Here is a 22862-nt window from a genome sequence, read left to right on the forward strand (position 1 = left end):
CAGTTGAAGTTATGTGTCTTTTATTTTATGCATGGTTCAAAGCGATGATATTTTTATCAATTCTTTTTGTTTGTCTTCTTAAATTATAAATTTTGATTGGTGGATATTTTAAACCGTGTCTACTATGTCGCGAAATTTACTTAATTCATTGACATCTCTAATTTTTGAACTCTAAATTTTTATAAATAAGACGTGGAAACAGGGGATGATTTGTTTGTATTTTTATATCGTTCATCTGTGATAAAACGTAAAATCACAAGGAAAATTACGAGGAAAATTAAAGAAAGGTCCCTAATCAAATGGTCGATTAAACCTGTTTAATAGCTAGTTAAATCTCGCACTTGTATGACTGTCGCATCAAATTACATTATTTTGACAACGATGCATGAACAAAACAAACAGACACAATAGGTAACAATATCTAAAAATAGGTTTACAGCAGTCAATATTATGGTATATTCTTAATCACTATAAAAACACACAAATGTAGCAAAGAAGCACAAAAAGTCATACATCAAATCTAACAACCCCATTCATTTATTTTTAGGCGATTTTATTCATCTATATAAAATCCACCCAAAAAGTCATGAAAAGTTTTTGTTATGTTATTTGTTAAATTATTGAGTGTTCTTGCGTTTGCTCGCGCTGTATGTATGTCACGTAGTGTTGACATTTTAGCGCTATTATTTTTTAAATGTCATATAAAAAGGAGGTTTGGCTAGACATAAAACAAGGTTCAACCGACCAATTACCTCTTAAAATGTCCTGTTCCAAGTCAGAAATATGGCAGTTGTTTCATCCCAGTGTTTCTGTTATTCCTTTGTTTTCCCCGTATAGTTGATTTATTTCAAATGGTTTTGGTTTGTAACCCGAATTTATTTTCTTTTAATTGAACAATTGTTTTTTAACACCAGTATATTTTTGTTACATTATTTTAGCGCTCAAGTACACAACGCAAGACACTTTTATGTAATTCATTAACCGATATGACCATGATCAACTGATGTTATCCATATTAGGACACTTGAATATAAGTCAGTAACAGATATGACCATGATCAACTTTATTTTTTAGGACAAATGCAATCTCCTTGTATCAGTTTTAATACTCATAAACTCAGCATATATTCATCCCAGACCATTCCAAATGATTTTAAAATTATTTACACTAATAAATCTAACAAACCAGACTCAAAATTATGATTGATTCAAAAAAAATGTACAGTAGCTTTGACTGAACGCCACAAAAATCTACTTTTATAAGATGATGTAAAACCAAACAAATACAGATTTCTATTTTGAATGATCTCATTTGGTTAAATGTTATGGTTAGAACCGTTGACTAATTTATTTGTTTAGGTTAAGGGTAAAGCATGAATCAATTTACAATCCACTATCCACTATTGTTTGATGCATAATCATTCAAATTACTGCAATTATCGAGAAAAAAAGTAAAATTAAAAAACTCCAAGGAATACTTAAAACAAAAAGTCCCTCATCAAATGGCAAAGTTAACAGCTCAAACACATCAAACGAATATAAAAAAACTGTCATATTCAAGATGATTCTTAACTACTGCTGATTCATTTATTTTCGTGGATGAGGACAAATTGTACTTATGTTGACATTTGATTTAGTGGTTTTGCAAAATTTGGCGCACAAGGCTATTAGCAATATTAATGTGTTCTTCGTTGAACTTTAATATTTATGACTCACTTATATGATGAGTCTTATGTAGACGAAACGCGCGTCTGGCGTATAAAATTATAATCCTGGTACTTTTGATAACTTTTTATATCCAGAAAATCCACTAAAATTGGTATCCCAATTTGAATTAGTTACATAGTGTGCTAGTGACCGAATATGGTATATATGGAGTCGATAAATTACATATGTGGTATATCCCTATATAAAATTTTATTGACCCCTTATATACAGTATTACGTCACTAGGACGCTATGTAACGAATTTATCTTACCAACCATCTTAACATGGGGTATTTAGACGAATGACCCAAAGTGAGCAAGTCTTCAATATCGTTAGCATTAAGAAACTACTCCATTGATCATACAAAAACAAATACAACCAATAAATTGTCAGCTTTAAATGTGTTTTATGATTTATTTCAATCGTCCATCCTCAATTTTTTCGACTGTTAAAACCTTCAAGTTTTTTTCTCAGTACTGTTTTGTTTTTATAAAGGGACGTTACGCCATTACCAACCGTGCATTTAAATAAGACCTGGCAACCTGCCTAATATGAAGGATACACAATCTCCGCGCGCTTGCTAATAACCAATCATATTCCTAGAAATGTATTAATGGTGAGATGAATTCGTCAAACATGGTTCAATAGCTGCATCAGACTATCTCATGAATATAAGGTTTAGATGTCCGTCTGACTGGTTCATCGGACCGCTATCAGTTCTAAAATTCATTGAATAATGTTTTAAGTTTTAAGTTTTTCTTGTTAAAGCTCTTTACTATAAGAAAGGGGCGAAAGATACCAGAGGGATATATCATGGAAATATGGTTGAGAAGTCATGGTTTTATTCATTTAGGTAATATAAAGATGAATCCACAGGAACAACACATTTATTACTTTTGGATGATGTAGTTTTACAACAATCAATCGATATAAGCAATAAGCAGTGAAGGCTGACTTAATACAGGACCTCTTATATTATAAAGATTAAAACAAAAAGCTTCCATTATCAGACTATGTTGAACGTGTCCTACTCATCAAACTTGAACTAAAAGGATACAACATATACAGTTAAAAGGTAAAATCACAAAAATACTGAACTCAGAGGAAAATCAATTTGGAAAGTCCATAATCACATGGCAAAATCAAAAAACAAAACGCATCAAAAACGAATGGACAAGAACTGTCATATTCCTGACTTGGTACAGGCATTTTCAAATGTAAATAATGGTGGATTAAACCTGGTTCTATAGCGCTAACCCTCTCACTTTAATAACAGTCTCATCAAATTCCGTTACATTTACATGATGCGTTAAATAAACAGTCACAATCAATAAAATAGTCAAAATATGGGAACATCAGTCATCATCGTATAACAATTTAACAGGACACAACAACATCTACTATCTACGAACACATGGATTGATTTGAGTGTCTGACGTCAGAAAAATTATAGACGTCACATAAATTTGTCGTTCAATGTGCATACAATAGTTATCCAAAGTACCTGGATTATAAACAATTTTAAATTTTACATAGGCAATGAGCGCAGACAGGGTTAAAAAATCAAAAGTATGTAAGAATAAATTACAGAAATCAAACTAGTCCAAAAGTTATACATAGAATTTATGAGAATCCAAAACTTTTAAAAGGAACAATTTAACAGGACACAAAAACCTATCCACGAACACATGGATCTACTTGAGTGTCCGACGTCAGAACAATTATATACGTCACATAAATTTGTTAACTAGATTTAAACAAGAAAATGTCATGCAGGGTCGATTGGGAACAAATCTATTCGACAACAACAAAAATTGTAAATTTAACATGTCTTTATAGCAATATTTCAGTAGCGCCTGCATACTGAGTATAAATATCCCATTTGATACTATATTCCAAAGCTTGTATTCTTATCATGATTTTATAAATAGAGGCCTGCTGCTAACAAGGAAGCTATTGAACCAAGAAACACAAGTGGTAAAATTGAATCATCGCTTCGAACATTTCACTGAAGCAATACAAAATTAGTTGACCGTTATTGCATATAGGTTTCATAAATGATGACGGATATGTGCCACATGTGTAGTATGATTGGCCTACCCTGCTGGATGACATACCATAACCCTAGTTTGTTTTAAAAGGGGTATGTGTTGCTCTTGTTAAGTGTTGTTCTCTGTACATTTTTCAATATCTGTGATTTTGTTTACCGTAACAATCTTGTCTATCTTTTGTCATGAAATACATTATTCTTTTTTTAACTTTTCACATTGTGGTCAGTTTAAGTGCTAAAACATTTATTTGACCGATGGTTTATTGAGGTTTTTTTTCTATGTTTTGGGGTCAGATGAGACAACTCACAATCTTCTATTAATATTAAATCTGTAACACTTAATTTAACCCATCAACGCTTAATAGGATTAAATCGGCGTGTGTCGTATGCTGTTTAACATCTGCTCACCCTTCCAGTGCGATTAACCCTTATTATTGGTGTTGTTATTTAGCCTTCTGTTCTGTATGTTGTGAATTGTGTATTCTGTTTTGTATATTTTTTTATGTCGTTTTTGGTTTATAATACGATATTGTCAGTTTGACTATCCCTTCGGTTCAAATATGCTCTCAAATGATCAGAAAAATTTATAAATCATATGATCACTTAGAAACAAGACTAAAAAAGGATAGATGTAGTATACTGATGTTCATAACTTGTTAATGTCTTAAATGATACTAATCAAAAAATGCAAAATGATGAATTTACTTCTAATTGAAATCTTTTGCTTTTCGTACATATACATATAATATAACAGTTTATATATTGTTCACTGAGTTCTGTGATATGTAATATATAAATTAGGTCAGGAACAAGTACAAGACTTTTAAAAGCACTGAATTTGACATTTGGCCTATTTGATAAGTACAATTATAGGTACTACACAACTAAATAGTGTATACAAACTTAGTATGTCTTTATTTTTATCTTCTATAGGTTACTAGGTTTAAGAATGAAGACATGCCGTGAAATGTTATAATTAGATAGTTCTGTACCTAAAATTTAACATTCATGTTGTTGCTCTATAACCCGTGCCTGACAGAGGTTTACCACATCCAAAATGTATTTAAATTCAAGACAACGATTGAGATTTGTAGATTATACTCGCTAGGAAAATTTGTTGTCAATCTGGATACAATATTAAGGAGGCTCGAGAGTACAAAAATCATTTTTTTTACATTGCAAATTTTATTTATTACTTTATTAGCTGTTACTCTAATATGGTACAAAAATCAACCAAAACAATCAGCTTGTTTTGTTCCTAGATTACTTTGTAAACGTATATGTCATTGAAGAAGCTCCAAATCATTTTCCTTTGGTGCAAAAATGCCATATCTAACTTTCCTGGGAGATTTTTTTATTACATGTTACTGATCATTTCTATCATTTTTAGAAACTTTATAAATTTTTGCCCTGGTTTTATCTGTCTTGATAATAGACCCTACAGAAATTTTATTGTACATACTAGAAAAAGTATTTTAAAATATATTTTCGAAATGTTATTCCTAAAATATATGTCCAAACATTAAATGTACTTTTCATTTCTCGTTTTTTTTATAGAATATACCGTTTGTCTTCCCGTTGGAATGGTTTTACAGTTATTTTAGGGCCCTTTAAGGGCTTTATATCTTGTTGTTCGTGTGTGTCAGGGTCCGTGTTGAAGCCCGTACATTGACCTATAATGGTTTACTTTTATAAATTGTTATTTTGGATGGAGAGATGTCTCATTGGCACTCATACCACATTTTCCTATATCTATTTTCAAGTTTAAATTTCTATAACATCAAAATAAGCAGCCTTTCGTGATTTTGTCAGAGAAATAAATAAAACTATCTGCTTAAAACTCTTTCAGATCGTCAGCTGACCATAATTAGAAATTGTGAGTCCCTACTTGACCAAGCATTAAAGTCTGAAATTTGACAAAAATAGTGCTACGATTATGTTTTTCTACATATTCAGAAAATGGTAAGAAGACCTGATATGAGAAATGTAAAACAATTCAAACTAGAAAACTAACGGCCTGAATTGTGTACTTAAGAATAAATTAAATAAATATGATTTACAGCAAAGACGATAACCCCTTAATTTCAAGCTATTGATTTGGTATAGTTTCTCACATAATGTGGTGGGTCGCCAAACTCTCTACCTACCCCTGACCTGGGACAGTGGTGCAACACCACAAATCATGAAACAATAAACAAACAAAAAATTTGATAAAATTTAACAAACTGTAACCACTCAAATGCAGACGTCTGACATAGGACATGCACATATAGAATGTGACGGTGTTAAACTATTTTCTAGTCAACCTTCCTGTATCCTGGACAATGGATAAGCAGTATAACATAATAACAAACTATAACAATCTGCGGAAAGTTCTGAGCTTTTCAGATGTATACAATGCAAAATATATCATACACAAACACAGATGGACATGGTAGTGTACTTTTGGAACCTTAATTACTATCCCCCATGAAATATTGTCCATCGGACAAAATTTTACATTAAATATTGTCCGTGGACACTTTTCATAATGAACAATATTTCATAAAGAAGTGGTGTCCTTTTCCATGAAATTTTGTCACCTTCTTCGGGTAAATATTTCACTATGAAATTTTGTATGTGACAATATTTCACCATGAAAAATATGTTCACTTAGAAATACTGTCCATGAAAAACATTTTCTCAATTAAATAATCAAACAAATAAACAGAGTTCACAAGCATGCAGAATACACATACTAAAATTGATACAACTGAAATTATTCTGTAAAGCAAGTGTTAATTTACGTTTTTTGATTTGAGTTAGGCCTGCCAATTGATATTTTGTATCATGTGGTTTTCTATGTTGTGATGTTATGATATTGTTTCAGAAAAAGGTAGAAGGTTTGGATCCATTAGAACGTTTAATCCCGCTGCAAATGTTTGCATCAAAGTCAGGAATCTGATGTACAGTAGTTGTCGTTTGTTTGTGTAATTTTTACGTATTTCTCATTTCTCGTTTTTTTTTTATATAGATGAGACCGTTGGTTTCCCTGTATGAATGGTTTAACACAAGTAATTTTGGTGTCCTTTATAGCTTGTTTTTCGGTGTGAGCCAAGGCTCCGTGTTGAAGGCCGTCATTGACCTATAATGGTTAATTTTTTTTTTAATAAATTGTTATTTGGATGGAGAGTTGTCTCATTTGCACTCACACCACATTTTCCTATATCTATTTTCAAGTTTTACTTTTCAAGTTTTTTTTGTAGTACCTTTTGTTTTCTTGTCAAAGAATTTTCAATGAATTTAATTATTTTTATAACCTAAACGATATAACCCGCATCTAGGCTTGCGCTTCCTATCATAATGTATTTGATAAATAGTTGCTGTAGATGTGTTCCATATCGTATGAGTATTTGGACCGTACGCGTACGGTCTGGCTCATATTCGTACTTTTTCAAAATACTCATACGGTCTGATTTATATTAAGAAGTTTGTCAAGTTAACTAGATACAAATGAATATAGCAGATCAACATAACTTAAATTCAAGTTAACCTCTTGTATTTAGCTTGTCGATCAGTAATACTTTAATTGAATTATGAAAATTATGCTCTCTGAAATTGAAGATACTGGAAATAAACATAATGTGGAGAGACTATTGTTTTAAAATATTTGTATTTAGCAACTTTACAAAAAAATGCAAATTCAAAGGAACATGCATGAACTGCAAACATGTAAATTTAAAAAATGTTACCTTTCTTGTGGTATCAATTGTCGTCTTTGGTGAAGGTACAGAAATATGATTCAGATATGCAGTTAACAAATATTCAATTGAATTTTTTTTATCAATCTAAATTGTCTAATGCTTAGTCCGTTTCTATGTGTGTTACATTTTAATGTTGTGTCGTTGTTCTCCTCTCATATTGAATGCGTTTCACGCAGTTTTAGTTTGTTACCCCGATTTTGGTTTTTTTCCATGGATTTATGAGTTTTGAACAGCGGTATACTACTGTTGCCTTTATTTCATTGTAATATTAACCATTTGTAAAACTAGAAAATAAAGATTGTGATAATTGTTTGCTTAAATTTAACCCATATTATCCAATAACATATGGTCAGCTGGTACTGGACCATACGCGTATACTCATACGGTCAGAATACTCATGGTCCGGAACAGATGCATATAATCCATGGGAAGCTGGATCTGCTAACACTCCCATAGCACCCTTGATCAACCCAGTTTTGGGTTGGGTTTGTGTTGAATAGTCCTTAGTTTTCAGGTTGTGCTTTGTGTACTATAGATTGTCTGTGTGTAAATAAACTAATCATAGATACTACACAAGGCTCATGCATGCGTAAAGAAACAATAAAATCCCTTGTATCAATTATTTGTAAAGAAGAAGAAGATTAACACTATATGGTATACCATCGACATTTTCAACATGTTTTGTATAATTTACCTCAAACTTGGTTAAGCCAATATTCAAAGCTTTTTTTTTAATAGTTTGAATGTCAGTTTCAGACAATGGCATTTATGAGAAACCACTGCGATCAGAAAAAAACTTTTTTTTGTCAAGATAATGCAGATGATCCAATATGTAAATATTTCTAAAACCTCGAAAGAGATATTGACGTAAGCTTTGACACAACATTTGACGAAATCTAGTATGGATGAATGTGTTCTTGTCCGAAAAAGGGTTGGAGGATTACTGATAGCAGATCAAATAGGTTTTTTTTTACATAATGTGATTATAATGAGTCCAGTCAATCTAGCATAGATTTGACCCTAACCTTGAAGTAGTTGCAACCGAAGATTTTTTAAGTTTTAATTTTTAGCATTATACCCCAAATATACACAGTAATAATGAAATTTAACTTGGGGAAAACAATAAAAAATCATGATTTTCAAATTCTTATGAAGATTTTCATTGATAAGGGTGATAACTCTACAAAAAAAGAAAGAGTCTTAATACAAAATTATAACTTTGTCGCTTCTATTCAACAGAATGTATTGATTCTTGATATTTCAGGGTCTATAGAGTATAGCAAACAACGCTGTAATTGTTTTCATATCTTTTATAAAGATACAACCTAAATATCATAATTCATTAGTTGACCATTTATTGTATTTTCAGTTAGTCAGAGTAAAGAATTTCAAATTGAATAATAATAATTAGGCTTATATATTCTTCTTTTTGTGGTTAAAAGTTTCTTTAAACAAGGTAGAAGCTGATCAGATATAATTTACAATTATAAGCAATACCTTATATTCACATTAATTTTTTTTTTCAATATGATCACAAAGCTATAAATTAGAAACTTCAAAAGACTTTTGATATATCTAATAAATGTTATTATTCAAACGCTGAGATTACTTTAAAAAGATAAGCCCAAACCATTACCATTCGAATTACGATTAAGATAATTATAACACCAAAATAAGAAGCATATCATCATATATTCAGAAGAATGAATAAATTTCTTTAAACTGAGTAAACTCTGTAAATCTTCCCGCCGGCTTTTCTACATTGCGTTCCCCATGACTGGCTTCGAACTTCAAGATCGTCAGCTGACCATAGATAGTAATTATTACTTCTTATTTGACCAAGCATAAAAATCTGAAATTAAAAAAAAGGACAGTGCTATGATAAGTGTTTGCTACATATTCATTTAAATGAATTAACAAAACAAATAATTCCGATTTATATATTTTATCAACATCGGGATTGAAATGCGATGTTCATTTACAGTATTTAACTCATTACTGACTCAGATTGGTTGGTATGAAATTGTCACGGCAGGTATACTTTTTTACCTATAGGCTATACCTCTTTTGCTATATTAAATTTTTATTCCCATTGATTACAACCACAAATCTATTCTCTTTTTATGACAATTCGTTTCTATACTCATTCAGTGAGACCATCACAGCAGTTGTCAAACTAATTCAAAATAATTTCCTTTTACGATTTCTTCCTTCGGCTTAACAAATTCGTGATTGATGATTGCACTGTGCAAAAAAGCGATATTTTATATTTTCTTTTATCTAAAGTTGTCCGGAGTATTTCAGGTTTTTTTTCTCACGAAGTAAGCACAATTTTCATTTTCTTTAGCGGAGTTTGTCTCGTTCTTATATTTCTTTAAAATTTTGTTTGCCTATTAAAGGGAGGCTATAAAACCAAGGGTTCCAGTGGTTAAGCTTATAATATTTATTTTAGTTTTTTCGAACCTTATCATTGATTGGTGGACCTTTGTGGAATACACGTTTGTTAGTTGACCACAGATTATATTCCACATCTTTCGTTATAACTATATCTTATTCACTGGAAAATCAAAATATGTGTGTTTTTCTTATGAATGATAATATGGATAGTACTGTATTATTTTCGTACGTCATCTTTTCAAAACACATTCTAGTTTAAAGATATTCATTTTTCTTATTAGATCGAGTATTAATAATAAGAATATTTCTTAACCTTTTTTTATTGATTCTTTACCTCAAATTTGGACAAACCATCTGTTGTTTGAATAGTTTGAATGTCAGTTTCAGACAATGGCATTGCGTAGCAATCCTTACGGTGAAACCATGCCATTAGTAAATGCTGTAAAGGAAACAATATTTCATTCAAAATAGGTTTTAGGATTCAATAGCAGTATGTATTCCACCAATCTATAATTAATAATGTTGTATCTTTTTTTATTTTGTTAGTCCGCACATATTATCTGATTGTTCACCATTCGATTGGTGGGCAAGTTCTAAAAGAATTGAAATTATTTTTTGTCGAAATGGGCACATCAAATCCAATTTTAATGTTAATTGGTTGTCATGTTTCCATCACACTTAAAGATAACCTGTAAGAATTGCGATGGTAGAATGTTCTTATCCCTTCAAAAATAGCTTTATTTCAAAGTAAGTCCTAATGAGAACTTGTAAAACTTGAATCTTTCTTTATTTTATAAAGTGAAGTATTTCAAAACTAAGAAATTAAATTTTAACTCGAAAATAAGTTAGTTTACATTATACCGAGCCGCACATATCAGAATCAGTAAACTGATTTTTTCGCAACGAAAACAGAAATTGTGCATTTTCGTCAGTCAATGGTGGCTGTAAACGTTTCTTATATTTTAAGAATCATGAAAAATTGATATCAGCAGACTTTAACCATTCTTTCAGTATGTTTTACCTTTCTATTGTGCGGTATTGTCCATTCATGGTTTTTCTTGTTCCGATTTTTTTAACAGCTATTATTTCACTGTTTTTGTTACCATAAAAGAATCGTTGTTGATCTTCAGTAGTGTTTGTTAATTTTATTCTCAACCTATTTTACCTTCAAAACGTTCTTTTAAATATTTGATTCTAAGATTTTTAGCCGAGTATTACCTCTGCTGACCATTTGGAGTATGAGAAATAAATATCGTCATACAGTTGAGGTTCTGGAGTAGGCCTAGTAGGCTTACGGGTGGTGGGATGCGTCAAAATACTCTTCAATGTCGTCTGTGTTGTTGCAGATGAGGAAACATACTATAAAATAAATCAATGTTATTCTGGTTTTATCCTTTCATAATTTCTCATACAATTCGTCTATTGTGCATTGCTAAAATTGCTAAATACTATAAGGTGATTTTACTTAAAGAAGTATAGTTATAATCAATTTTATTTTTGTCATATCTTAAACTCGAAGGTGCTATAAGCCATGTAGTTAGTGAATCCGTTTTTAAATACTTTTTAATACATTATGTCTGAATTTCGAGTTTACAGGATTTTACAATTTTACTCATATTCAGGGGCCTGGTCTTCGAAAGTATCATAAGATATGTCATAAGATATATCTTAGGACATATTCTATGATCATCTTATGACTATCATATGATATGTCATAGGATGTAAATCAAAGCTGTCTCATGAGAGTCATAGTTATGATGCTCTTATGACTGTCATAAGTGAACATTATTTTCTATTATTTTGAATAATGATTAAAAAGTGATAAATACAAAAATGAAAATGAAAAGTATGAAAATATTCATTATTACATTCTCGGAGATATACATATAGATAATTTAGCTGATCTGTAACAATAACATCTTCATGCCTTATATAGCATATACTGTAGTACGCCGCTAGATTAAAACTGACGAGAAAGGTAACACACGGCCAGCGAAAGCGCTATTATTGTAGAGCCCAGATGGTCGTGTGGTCTAGCGTGACGGCTGCAGTGCAGGCGATTTGATGTCACGATATCACAGTAGCATGGGTTCGAATCCCGGCGAAAGCAAATTTAAAGATCTAACATTCTTGGGTTGATGTTTACACGAGTTGAATATATATATATATATTTGACTATTAGTCTAAATTGAAAACTACGTTCAAACCTATTATTGCGTTGGATAAAAACCGCAATTTTCATACGTGTGCATGTAAAAAAACTATTCGTTGTATAAAAAACAGCACAAACAACATTTTCCAAAAGACCAAAAAAGTGAAAAAGTATATTTAAACAAAACGTATTTGACTAACAGGTCGAACAACTGATGTTCTTTAACCCTGCTGACTGCCATTGGCGATTGACAAATAAAATTGATCACAAGATGTAACAAAATGGATCTTAATATGAATTTAATACTAAACAGATAAAAATTAACTGGTGACCATGATGTTATGCCACAAATGTACAGTGTCAATATTTTTTTAGTACACCACATATATATTCATTATCTAATTTTATACAAAAAGGAATTGAAATATGAGTTGATAATTTGATTAAATTTAATTTGTTATATATAATAAATCTTGAACTTCGCTTTCGTGTATTATCATAATTACATGAATTGTTATTCAACTGTAAGTACTTTTCAGATTCGGTACCTCGAGTACCCGCTTAACGAAATGCCCGTGCACATGTACATACGTTGATATAGTACTACTAATAACTATACTAGGAACGAAATAATATGTATATTTTTTTATACAAAACCATGAGTTAGAAATGAATTCCAAATTGTATGTCGCAGGAGATTCAAATTTTAATTCTCATAGTTGAGAAAATTAAAATCTTTACTATTTAGGTAACTGAGAAACAACACAACAAATATTTTTTATTGCAATTAACATGAAATTATACATGAAAGTTATCAAAATTTAACAATTAAGTTGACAATCATAAGACCATCATAAGTCATGTCGCGAAGGGTTAAAAGTTTACTACAAAAGTTATGACAAATCGTAACTTGAGACACTTTTGAAAACATATCTTACGACTATGAAATGTCCGAAGACCATCATAAGATATGTCTTGGTCATAAGATACTTTCGAAAACCAGGCCCCAGATTGTCAACTCCCTCAGGAGGAAGAGCGGTACACACTTTTCGCTGATCTGTGTTAGGACCCTTTGCTTTCGATGCGTTACTATTTTATATTTATGGTTTCCCAAACGTTTTTGTTCCAAGCGGACCAGGTAAAGGATAAAGGTTATTGCAAATATTCTGGTTGTGTGTCCTAAAATCATGTCATGTTTTTTTTAATGCACATATGTCAAAAATCGATATCTCTATGTATCTTCTTTTTAAAAGAATGTCTCAAACTGCCTCTTGTTAAATAGATTTACCATGAACTACGACATATGTATCAAAGATTTGTATTTTGTTTATTCATACTATAAGATCAAAACGCCTAGTTTAAAGATTGTAAGGATTTTTGTATGATGAATACAAAAATTAGAGGATGATTTCGATTAACATATTTATTGACATTTTTTATATTCAAACCGTTTTCGATTCCAAAAACATTGTAAACAGTTTAAAAAATATTTATTATTTGAGACATTTTGTTCACGAATCATTGTCAATATAATATAATTTGATTCAACTGCCATATAAGTGAGAGGTTCAGCGCTATAAAACTTGGTTCAATCCACCATTTTCTTCATTTGAAAATGCCTGTACCAAGTCAAGATTATGACAGTTGTTGTCCATTCGTTTGGTGTTCTTTTTTGTCATTTTATTTTGCCATTTGATAAGGGACTTTTCGTTTTGAATTTTTCTCGGAGTATTTTTGTGAATTTAGTTTTTGAACATGTGTACATATTAAGTTTAACATCAAGGATATAACAATTGAAAGTAAAATGAATTAAACCAATGTATACAAAGAAAAAACATGATAAATTGCTCCACTTAGTAATCATGTACATTGACTTTTGTTTTTAATCAATTCTCTTGTTTTATGTGTCAACAAATAATTACCAATCTGATTCTGTTGGTTACATCTTATTGTTTTTAATGTAAAATCGACATTGGGTATTTATTTAAATTCTAAATATTTAATACATTTTCCATTTCATTTATATGTATGACCGTGTAAATCTTCTGGCACGTAAAAGAATATTTATGAAATGCATAAACAAATATCTTCTTTCATCATTTGCCCATTTTTGTCAGCTTCAAGTTAGTTTACCAGTATACAATATGCTTGCAATTTATCATAGGTATATTCTTTTCTTTAATTTCGAACCATCTGTTAACAAAAAACACTAAATGACTTATGATTACGATGTTGTTGATCCGGGTGCCTAATATAAGAAAACTCTGGAAAATTGGTGTTTAATTAGTTGAGACAAACTGAATGTTCGTTTGTGAAGGAGCCGAGAAGATTCGGTTTAAATCAAGAAAATCCAGAAATAATAATAATATTCAACTTCAACTTTGAGATTTTATTGTACTGATAAAAAAAATATCAACTGCATGTTTCTATGGATTCGGTATCGACGATGCTTTTATCATTCATTATGCCAGTAAATTTTCAGTATACAAAATTATGTAATATTAGAATGAAACCATCTACAATTTAACCGTTCAAAATATACTTATTACAAACGCTTCTTATTACATTCAGTATGTATATGTGTAGAAGTGCTCTTGTATGAAGACGTAGAACTAATGACAATGAGACAACCAGTCACAAAATACAATAGGACAACGATGTAAACAAACACAGGCCACCGCACGACCTTCGCAATTACCAAAACTAATACCTATGATAAGCAATAAAACAAAAAAGGAAGATAATGTATATTAATACAAAATATTTCAACAAACCTATAATTTTTAAATCTCATACCTGCATCAATAAAGTTACTAATGTTAATCCAAACAAATATTGAGTTGTCATTTTTTGGAACTATGTTTCACGTTTAGTCTGGCTTATCTCATGGACCGCATACACCTTATAATAATTATATGTAAATATACCGCTTATCTAACACAATCTGACGTCTATAGTCTATAAGTACTCTCTCCCTCTCTCAATGGGTCTTCAACGCAGCGAGAAAATCACGCAGCCTAATCTGGCTCCTAAATAAAACAAATTGTACAACCTCAGTGAAAATGGACGTCATACTAATTAACTCCAAAACATATAAATAAACTAAAAGTTTTAAAAAATAAGACTAATAAAGACAAAAGGCTCCTGACTTGGGACAGGCGCAAAAATGCGGCGGGTCAAACATGTTTTGTGAGATGTCAACCCTCCCCCTATACCTTTAGCAAATGTAGAACAAAGTTCAAAAACAGCAAAGCCTACAGTAAAGCTCAGTTTAAACGAAGTAAGAGTCCGAATTGGTAACAATAGAAACTTAGCAAAATGACAATGATACATAAATTAACAAAGGACTACTATCAGTTAATGACATGATAGCTCTAAACCTCAATTAAACTGATTGAAAGATTATGTCTGCATCCTATGAACATCAAGCATAATCCCTCCTGCTAGGGGTTTAGTATCATACCATCATAAAATATATGAGAACAACAACTGGTTTTAGAATGAATATGATTATATCTGATCCAAAACCCTATGAGTCAATCAATATTGATTCCAAGTATGCAATCCCTAATAACAATAGTATCGTAATTATATCCATTCTGAAGAAGTCGGTTTAAACGTTTGGCTCGCTTTTTAGGTGAATACCGATATTTTTGTGCCTTTGTAAAGAATATTACTGTAAAAGAGTTGATGGGAATTACTTAACCGTATAAAACGTTTGCATGTTGATTTATATTTACGAATGATGTCTTTGTATCGATGTTAAATTTAGTAAATGTGTTTGACATATTTGTGATATCGAAAACCCTGGTGTAATAATTTTTCAGTAATACAAAGATTTCTTTCGTTAAAATTAAAATTTTAATATGTTTTTACATACACATAAGATGGTGACGAGGGTACGTAACAATCTAAAACTGAAGAATTAGCTATAGGAAATGAAAAATCATCACTTTTTTCATAGTTTTTTTGTATTTATGTTTCTGTTACAGATATAAATAGCAAGATCCAACAAGAGGCAGTGTTCATTGTTAGTATTAGCTTTATTTAAAATCAGTTCGGCAGAATAAAATCATACAAAACAGATGCTCCTGACTTGGGACAGGCGCAAAAATGAAACGGGGTTAAACATGTTTTCGATATCTCTATCCTCCTCCATACCTCTAGTTAATGTAAAAAACGAATAGGGAACAAAAGAAACTACACAAAATGACATTTATATTTACATTAGCAAAGGGCTACTAGCAGTTACTGACATGTCAGCTTCAAAACTCAATTGAAGATTGAAAGATTGTCTTCATTTTATGAATATCAAGCACAAACCCACCCGTTAGGGGTTTTAAAGTATTAAACCATCATAAAATATATGAGAAGAACATACCCCGTATCATTATTTCGGGTTTTTATCCAAATATCTTAAAGTGTTATTAAAATTTTGAATAAGATGTTGTGTTGATGGGTCTTTCCTTGTAATACCATCATTGATTTCCCCCTTCTTAGTCTTTGTTAAATTTGCTCTTTTCAAAAAAAAAAAATGTGCAGAATTTATCTTTGATTCAAATAAAGAAATACTTGGGCAAATGGCATGAGTAAAGATTTATCCTGTCCCGTACTATAGAAAAAAAATCACATATCATTGCATTGCAAATAAGAATATAACCATCACTGGAATTTAACCAATCAAATGTCTCCCCTTATTTAATCTGCAAAACATTCTATAGAAATCCCAAATAAAAATAATAATTGTGCTTTGATATACCCAAGACATAAGTTTATGACACAGACATGTTTTACTGCATTTAAATGTAGGATTAATTTAATACCTACAACTGTCAAATTTGCCACAACTTTTTTGGAATTTGGAGTCCTCAATGTTCTTCAACTTTGTACTTGTTTTGGCTTACTAACTATTTTGAACTGAGCGTCTTGTGTAGACGAAACGAGCGTCTGGCGTATAAAATTATAATCCTGGTACCTTTGATAACTATTAACACCACTGTCACCACTGGGTCGATGCCACTGCTGGTGAACGTTTCGTTCCCGACGGTATTAGCAGCCAAGTAGTCAGCACTTCGGTGAATATCAATTATATTATCATTTTTATACATTTCCTGTTTACAAAACTTTAAATTTTTCGAAGAACTAAGGATTTTCTTATCCCAGGCATAGATTTCCTTAGTCGTATTAGGCACAACTTTTTTGGAATTTGAGGTCCTCAATGCTCTTCAACTTTGTACATTTTTTGGAGACTTTATAACTATCTTGTGTAAACTCAAGGTTTTCTTATCCCAGGCATAGATTACCTTAACCTCATATACCATTGTTATATTATATTTCGTTTCTGTGTGTGTTACATTTTAATGTTGTGTTTCTGTTGTGTCGTAGTTCTCCTCTTATATTTAATGTGTTTCCCTCAGTTTTAATTTGTAACCCGGATCTGTTTTTTCCTCAATCGATTTATGAAGTTCGAACAGCGATATACTACTGTTGCCTTTGTTTGGCACAACTTTTTGGAATTTGGGGTTCTCAATGCTCTTCAACTTTGTACTTGTTTGGCTTCATAACTATTTTCAACCGAGCGTCACTGGTGAGTCTTATGTAGACGAAAAGCTCGTCTGCCGTATTAAATCATTATCCTGGTACCTTTGATAACTATTGTAAACATAACATTTAGACGGACTTCAGTATTATAAAAATAGCCAGGAATGTGTTCTTTAACAGAATGATCATTAAAAAAACCGGCAATATTTACAAAATCAAAACCTTTGTTGACATATTTAATTTTGATCAAATGTTTTTGTGATCTTTAGAGCAATCAGTTTTGGGAAATAATTCAAAATAATAATATGCCATTATAATTAGAACGATTTCATACTTAGGACTGCAATATTGAGTTGTGTTGCATTTCTATAGAATTTGATGTAATTTCTTAAAAGGTAAGAAACAGAGATTGGTTAATAGATAATGTCTATCGTTGCTTTTTGGAAATAGAAATTTATTTGCTAACATACCGTTGGTTACTCAAAATTTCACCCCTTGTACGAGAAAAGTGGTGTATACTTTTATCTAACAAGTAAATAACAGCAAATAACACTGCTTTACAATGTGTGTTGTTGGATTGCTGGTTTATTGCTGTATTTAACCTCGCATTTGCTTTTATTTACATTATGTATGTGTCAAAACGTTGTTACCTATTTACCAAACATCAAAAATATTATCTCATTTTATAACTGAGGTTAATCATTAAAGTAAGGGTTCCGCGGAACCCAGTGTGTCTCCTACTTTTGCTGTTAATCTCAGGCTCAACAAAAATGAGCCAAAAAATCAATAAAATGTTCCTCTCGATACTATCTTTTAATTGTTAGAAGCTTCTGTCCAAGTTTGGTAAAAATTCCATTTACAAGACGTAAAATACGCATAAACAGCGTCAAGTGAAAGTCAAAAATGGAGAAATCATGGGTCTCTCTGAAAAATGTTAAAATATAGAAAATTAAAGGTTTTGCAGGTAGGTGAAACTTACATAGATGAAGAGATAAATGAAAAGTGAAGAGATTGATGCCCGATTTATATAATTCCAAGGCCCTCAGTCGGCACCAGAAGCGAGGAAGTAGCGCATCTATTTTGGGTGGGCAAATATCCACTTTTTGATATGGGACAAGCTCTGACGTCCCACGGCCCCAGCTTGTCTGGCTAAACAGCCGTCGGACGTCAGAGTAATCTCGGACTAAGCAAAATTAAGATATGGAAACCAACTAATTTGCATAGATAAAATCTATTCAAATTTAACTTGTGTGAAGCTACACAGTAAATTTTGTAAATTCATTCTGGTCGGCACAAATAAAAACAAAAATTGTGTGCAGCCTTATTTTAACTTTGACGTTTCCACTGTACTTTTATTTAGTGAGGTCTGTTTTGAATTATTGGCTTAGACAAAAATATAAGAATAATTTCCTTTATTACAAGATGCATACCAGCATTAAAATCTCTACATTCTCAGTATAAATCGTCATGGTATAGCTTTCTCCAACACATTTTAAAAACTCTTCCTGGTTTTTCAAATCTAAATGATGGGAAAAATATTTCATATAATACCATCAGGAAAATATTGAAAGAGACGTGCATACAAATTTTGGAAGGATCAACTGACCAAGAAATCAGAAGTAGAGGCCCGCACTTATGTGACAGTTTATGATAATTATGGTTTCGAAAAGTATCTATATAAATATCATAACAAAATTTTAGCGTAGGAGATCATTAACAAAATTGAGGGTGTCGTCTCACCATTTGCAGATTAAAATAGAACGATACCAGGGTACTCCTCCAAACCTTAGATCGTATTTCAGCAATGTCATTCTGGTAATATTGAAAATGAAGTTCATTTTCTCTTTTATTGCACAAAATGTAACGAATACAGACACTATGTATCTCACATCTGAATCATGTTCCAATTTCATTAACTTAAATTCCCAAGAGAAGTAACTATGGCTGCTGTCTTGTGATAACTCAACTGTATGAAAAGAGTTGTGTATATTCGTAGTTAAACACTGCAAATAGCAGATTTATATTCCATGTTTCGCAAAATTTGTTATTGTTGCTTAAAAAAAAATAAGTGACAGGATTCAGTTTCTCTATTTATTTGTGTTCAGCTGCTTCTGACTCGAGGAGGATTGCTGTAATTGCCTATCGCAGTCAACATTTTATCCTACAGCACCGTCCCTTGAATTCGTGTCTCCTATACAGATAAACAAATGTATTGTCATTTGTCTATTATAATATCTGTCACGTTATATAATTTACAATGTTTTTGCATATACTTTCATTATTGGTAATTTTATAAATGCCCGCTTTGGGACCCTGATTGGAAATACTGTTGACTGCGATAGGCAATTACAGCAATCCTCCTCGTGTCAGAAGCAGATGATCACAAATAAATAGAGAAACTGAATCCTGATTGGCTGACGTTATTTTGTTCTGAGCCCATAGACATAATTTAGTCATGTGAGCGTGACGTCATCAACGTTTTTTCATGGTTTTCTATGGTTTAAAATGGAATCTAGAATTAAGTTATAAGAAATGACTGTAATATTTTTTCTGTCTATTCGAAATAACATAAAAAAAATGTGATGCACATTGTTAAATAACCCGCTACGCGCGTTATTCAGTGTGCACCAAATTTATTATGTTATTTCTTCATAGACAGAAAAAAATATTACAGTCATTCCTTAAATATTTAATTGTTAACGAGAAATATGCAATTTACTATCATTGTCATAAACTCTAAATACGGCAAATAGTTGAAAGGAAATTGATAAATTAAACATATTTATAACCGCTAAACGAACCCCTTATGAGACAAACTCGACAAACAGTTATGAATACAAATATGAATATTTCTTAGAATTGACGGTCATCCTTTAAAAGTTACGGTCATCCTTTAAAAGTTACGGTCATCCTTAACAATTTACGGTCATCTTTTTTAACCAACTACGGTCAACCTTGTTATGAATCGCTAATCTTGTTACGGTCATCTCGATTACGATTTACGGTCATCCTAGCGAATTTTTCAAATCCAAATCCCCGTTTTATACACGTTCCTCGGTAAAGATTTGTGACTTCCGTGTGAATCTTTTATAAATTTACATCGTATCAAAGTATGCTTTATATAGAAAAAAGTAAAAACACAAAAATACCGAACTCCGAGGAAAATTCAAAAAGGAAAATCAAAAATCAAAAGGCAAAATCAAAAGTCCAAACACATCAAACGAATGGGTAACAACTGTCATATTCCTGACTTGGTACAGGCATTTTCTAATGTAGAAAATGGTGGATTGAACCTGGTTTTATAGCTAGCTAAACCTCTCACTTATATGACAGTCGCATCAAATTCCATTAAATTGTCAACGATGCATGGACAAAACAAACATACTCAAAGAGTAAAAATGTCAAAAATAGGGGTACAACAGTCAATATTGTGTTATCATCTTAATATCTCTACATAAACAACAAATGTAACAAAGAAGCACAAAAAGGCATACATTAATTTAACATTCTCATTTTGCTTTTCTTATACGGCTGAATTTATCTATGTAAAGTCTACCCATAATGATAGAAGGTTTCATTACTGGTTTAAAAATGCGCGTTTGAAATTCGCACAGAAAATGATGTAGAAACACCTTAACAGACAATAAAAATACTGACTTAATTTTTCATCCGACATCTTGGGATGACCGTGAATGCAGTTACGGTCATCAGCTTTACCCCAGTGATCCTGGCAGAAAAATTAAGTTCATTTAGAAGTAATATACGGAATAATAGGATTTTTAATTTTAAATTTGTATGATTGCCATGTCTCGTTTCTTCGACTAAAGCGGAAGTCTCGACAAAAATATATTTCACGGCAGTCCCTTTTGCTTAAAGCAATATCAAAACACAAAACAGTACAAAAAGCATAGGCAAAAGAACAAACAAATGTTTTCCATTCTTTCAGAGGTTAACGATGTAAAGGGTTTGAAACCCTTTTAAAGTACAAAATTTTCAAAGTTTCCTCAGAGAAAGTATTGACAAAAATATGGATCGTTTATATAGTAAGGTGTTGGTGTTAGGTTTACATGCATTATATAAATAACGTCGTACTTATTTCATGTCGGCATAATTTATATGAACGGTTTGCTTGAATTGCTACGTATAGAACTGAAAGCAGCACATATTTGATAAAAATCGGTTGAGAAATTGTATAAACAAGAATTTGTCCATAGTACACGGATGCCCCACCAGCACTATATTTTTCATGTTCAGTGAACCATAAAATTTGGGTCAAAAATGTTAATTTTGAATAGAAATTAGAAAGATCATATCATAGGGAACGTGTGTACTGAGTTTCAAGTTGATGCGGCTTCAACTTCATCAAAAACTACATTGACCAAAAAATTCAACTTGAAGCGGGACGAACGGACGGACGAACGAACAAACTAACGAAAGGACACACAGATCAGAAAACATTATGTCCATAAATGGGGCATAAAAAACAATTTTAAAACTTTAAAAAACTTCAAATGTGAAGGCATTTGATGTAAACATTTGCCGACATGTTGAAACTAGTTGACTCAGTTTTTTGCATTTTCAGAGTCGGGGGTCCAGATAATTTGTGATCGAAATTCCATTCTTAATTTTTCAACAAAAAAGTTCATCAACAAAATTAAAGAAAGTTTAAGTTTGATAAATCTGGCGTACATTGGTAGTGCATTAATATAACAATGACGCAATGTAACCATAGACACAAATATTATTGTTACATAAGTAATTAATCGATTCCTAACCCAACCCTGTATTCCGGCAATTAGTCTCCAATGTAACAATATTTTTTTAATCATTGTTACATTTCCATGTAACCTTAGCCAGTGCCAATGAAAAAGTACCTGGTAACGGCAATTGCCATATGTGGTTTTCTGAGATGCAGAGTAATACACAGCAGTCAACCATTTCATGATTTCTTCCGTAAGGAGGATGAATGACTGTCGACTGTAAAAGATTTGTTTAAGTCTGGTGGTAAGCGGTCCGTGTAACACTTATCAATTCAAAGTTTTAAAAAGTTTTGACATTTTAGATTTTGGGAATTTTGATCAAAGTTTTAAAATATCAAAATTTCAAATTGTGTTAAAGTTTTGAAATTTTGAAATTTTAACCAAATTATTAAAATATCAAAATTCTAAATATCGTTTATAAATTTGATATTTTAGAAACTTGATCAAACTTTTAAAATACTAAACCTAATGTGCAATTTTGATTATTTCACTTTTTGAAAGTTTAATTTTTTA

General features: G+C 31.4%; 1 protein-coding gene across 1 annotated transcript; it reads right to left on the reverse strand.

The window, feature by feature from the left end:
- Nucleotides 1-9172: 9172 nt before the first annotated feature.
- On the reverse strand, nt 9173-15077 carry LOC134686474 (uncharacterized). The gene is made up of 4 exons (XM_063546140.1): nt 14845-15077; nt 11115-11255; nt 10231-10335; nt 9173-9351 (listed from the first exon to the last, which is right to left on the reverse strand). Exons 1-4 carry the CDS (start codon nt 14893-14895, stop codon nt 9217-9219), a joined length of 432 nt encoding a protein of 143 aa, XP_063402210.1. The 5' UTR covers nt 14896-15077; the 3' UTR covers nt 9173-9216.
- Nucleotides 15078-22862: the final 7785 nt, after the last annotated feature.

This window comes from Mytilus trossulus, chromosome 10 (assembly GCF_036588685.1).
Source record: "Mytilus trossulus isolate FHL-02 chromosome 10, PNRI_Mtr1.1.1.hap1, whole genome shotgun sequence".
NCBI classification, from domain to species: domain Eukaryota; kingdom Metazoa; phylum Mollusca; class Bivalvia; order Mytilida; family Mytilidae; genus Mytilus; species Mytilus trossulus.

Bases quoted from the DNA above. Each gene is read 5' to 3' on its own strand.
- LOC134686474 (XM_063546140.1), bottom strand. From the start codon at position 14,895: ATGACAACTCAATATTTGTTTGGATTAACATTAGTAACTTTATTGATG. The intron at 10,336-11,114 runs GTAATACTCGGC...TTTCCTTTACAG, and splicing joins ACTCCAAATGGTCAGCAGAG to CATTTACTAATGGCATGGTT. The intron at 9,352-10,230 runs GTAAAGAATCAA...TTTTAATTTCAG, and splicing joins ATGGTTTGTCCAAATTTGAG to ATTTTTATGCTTGGTCAAAT.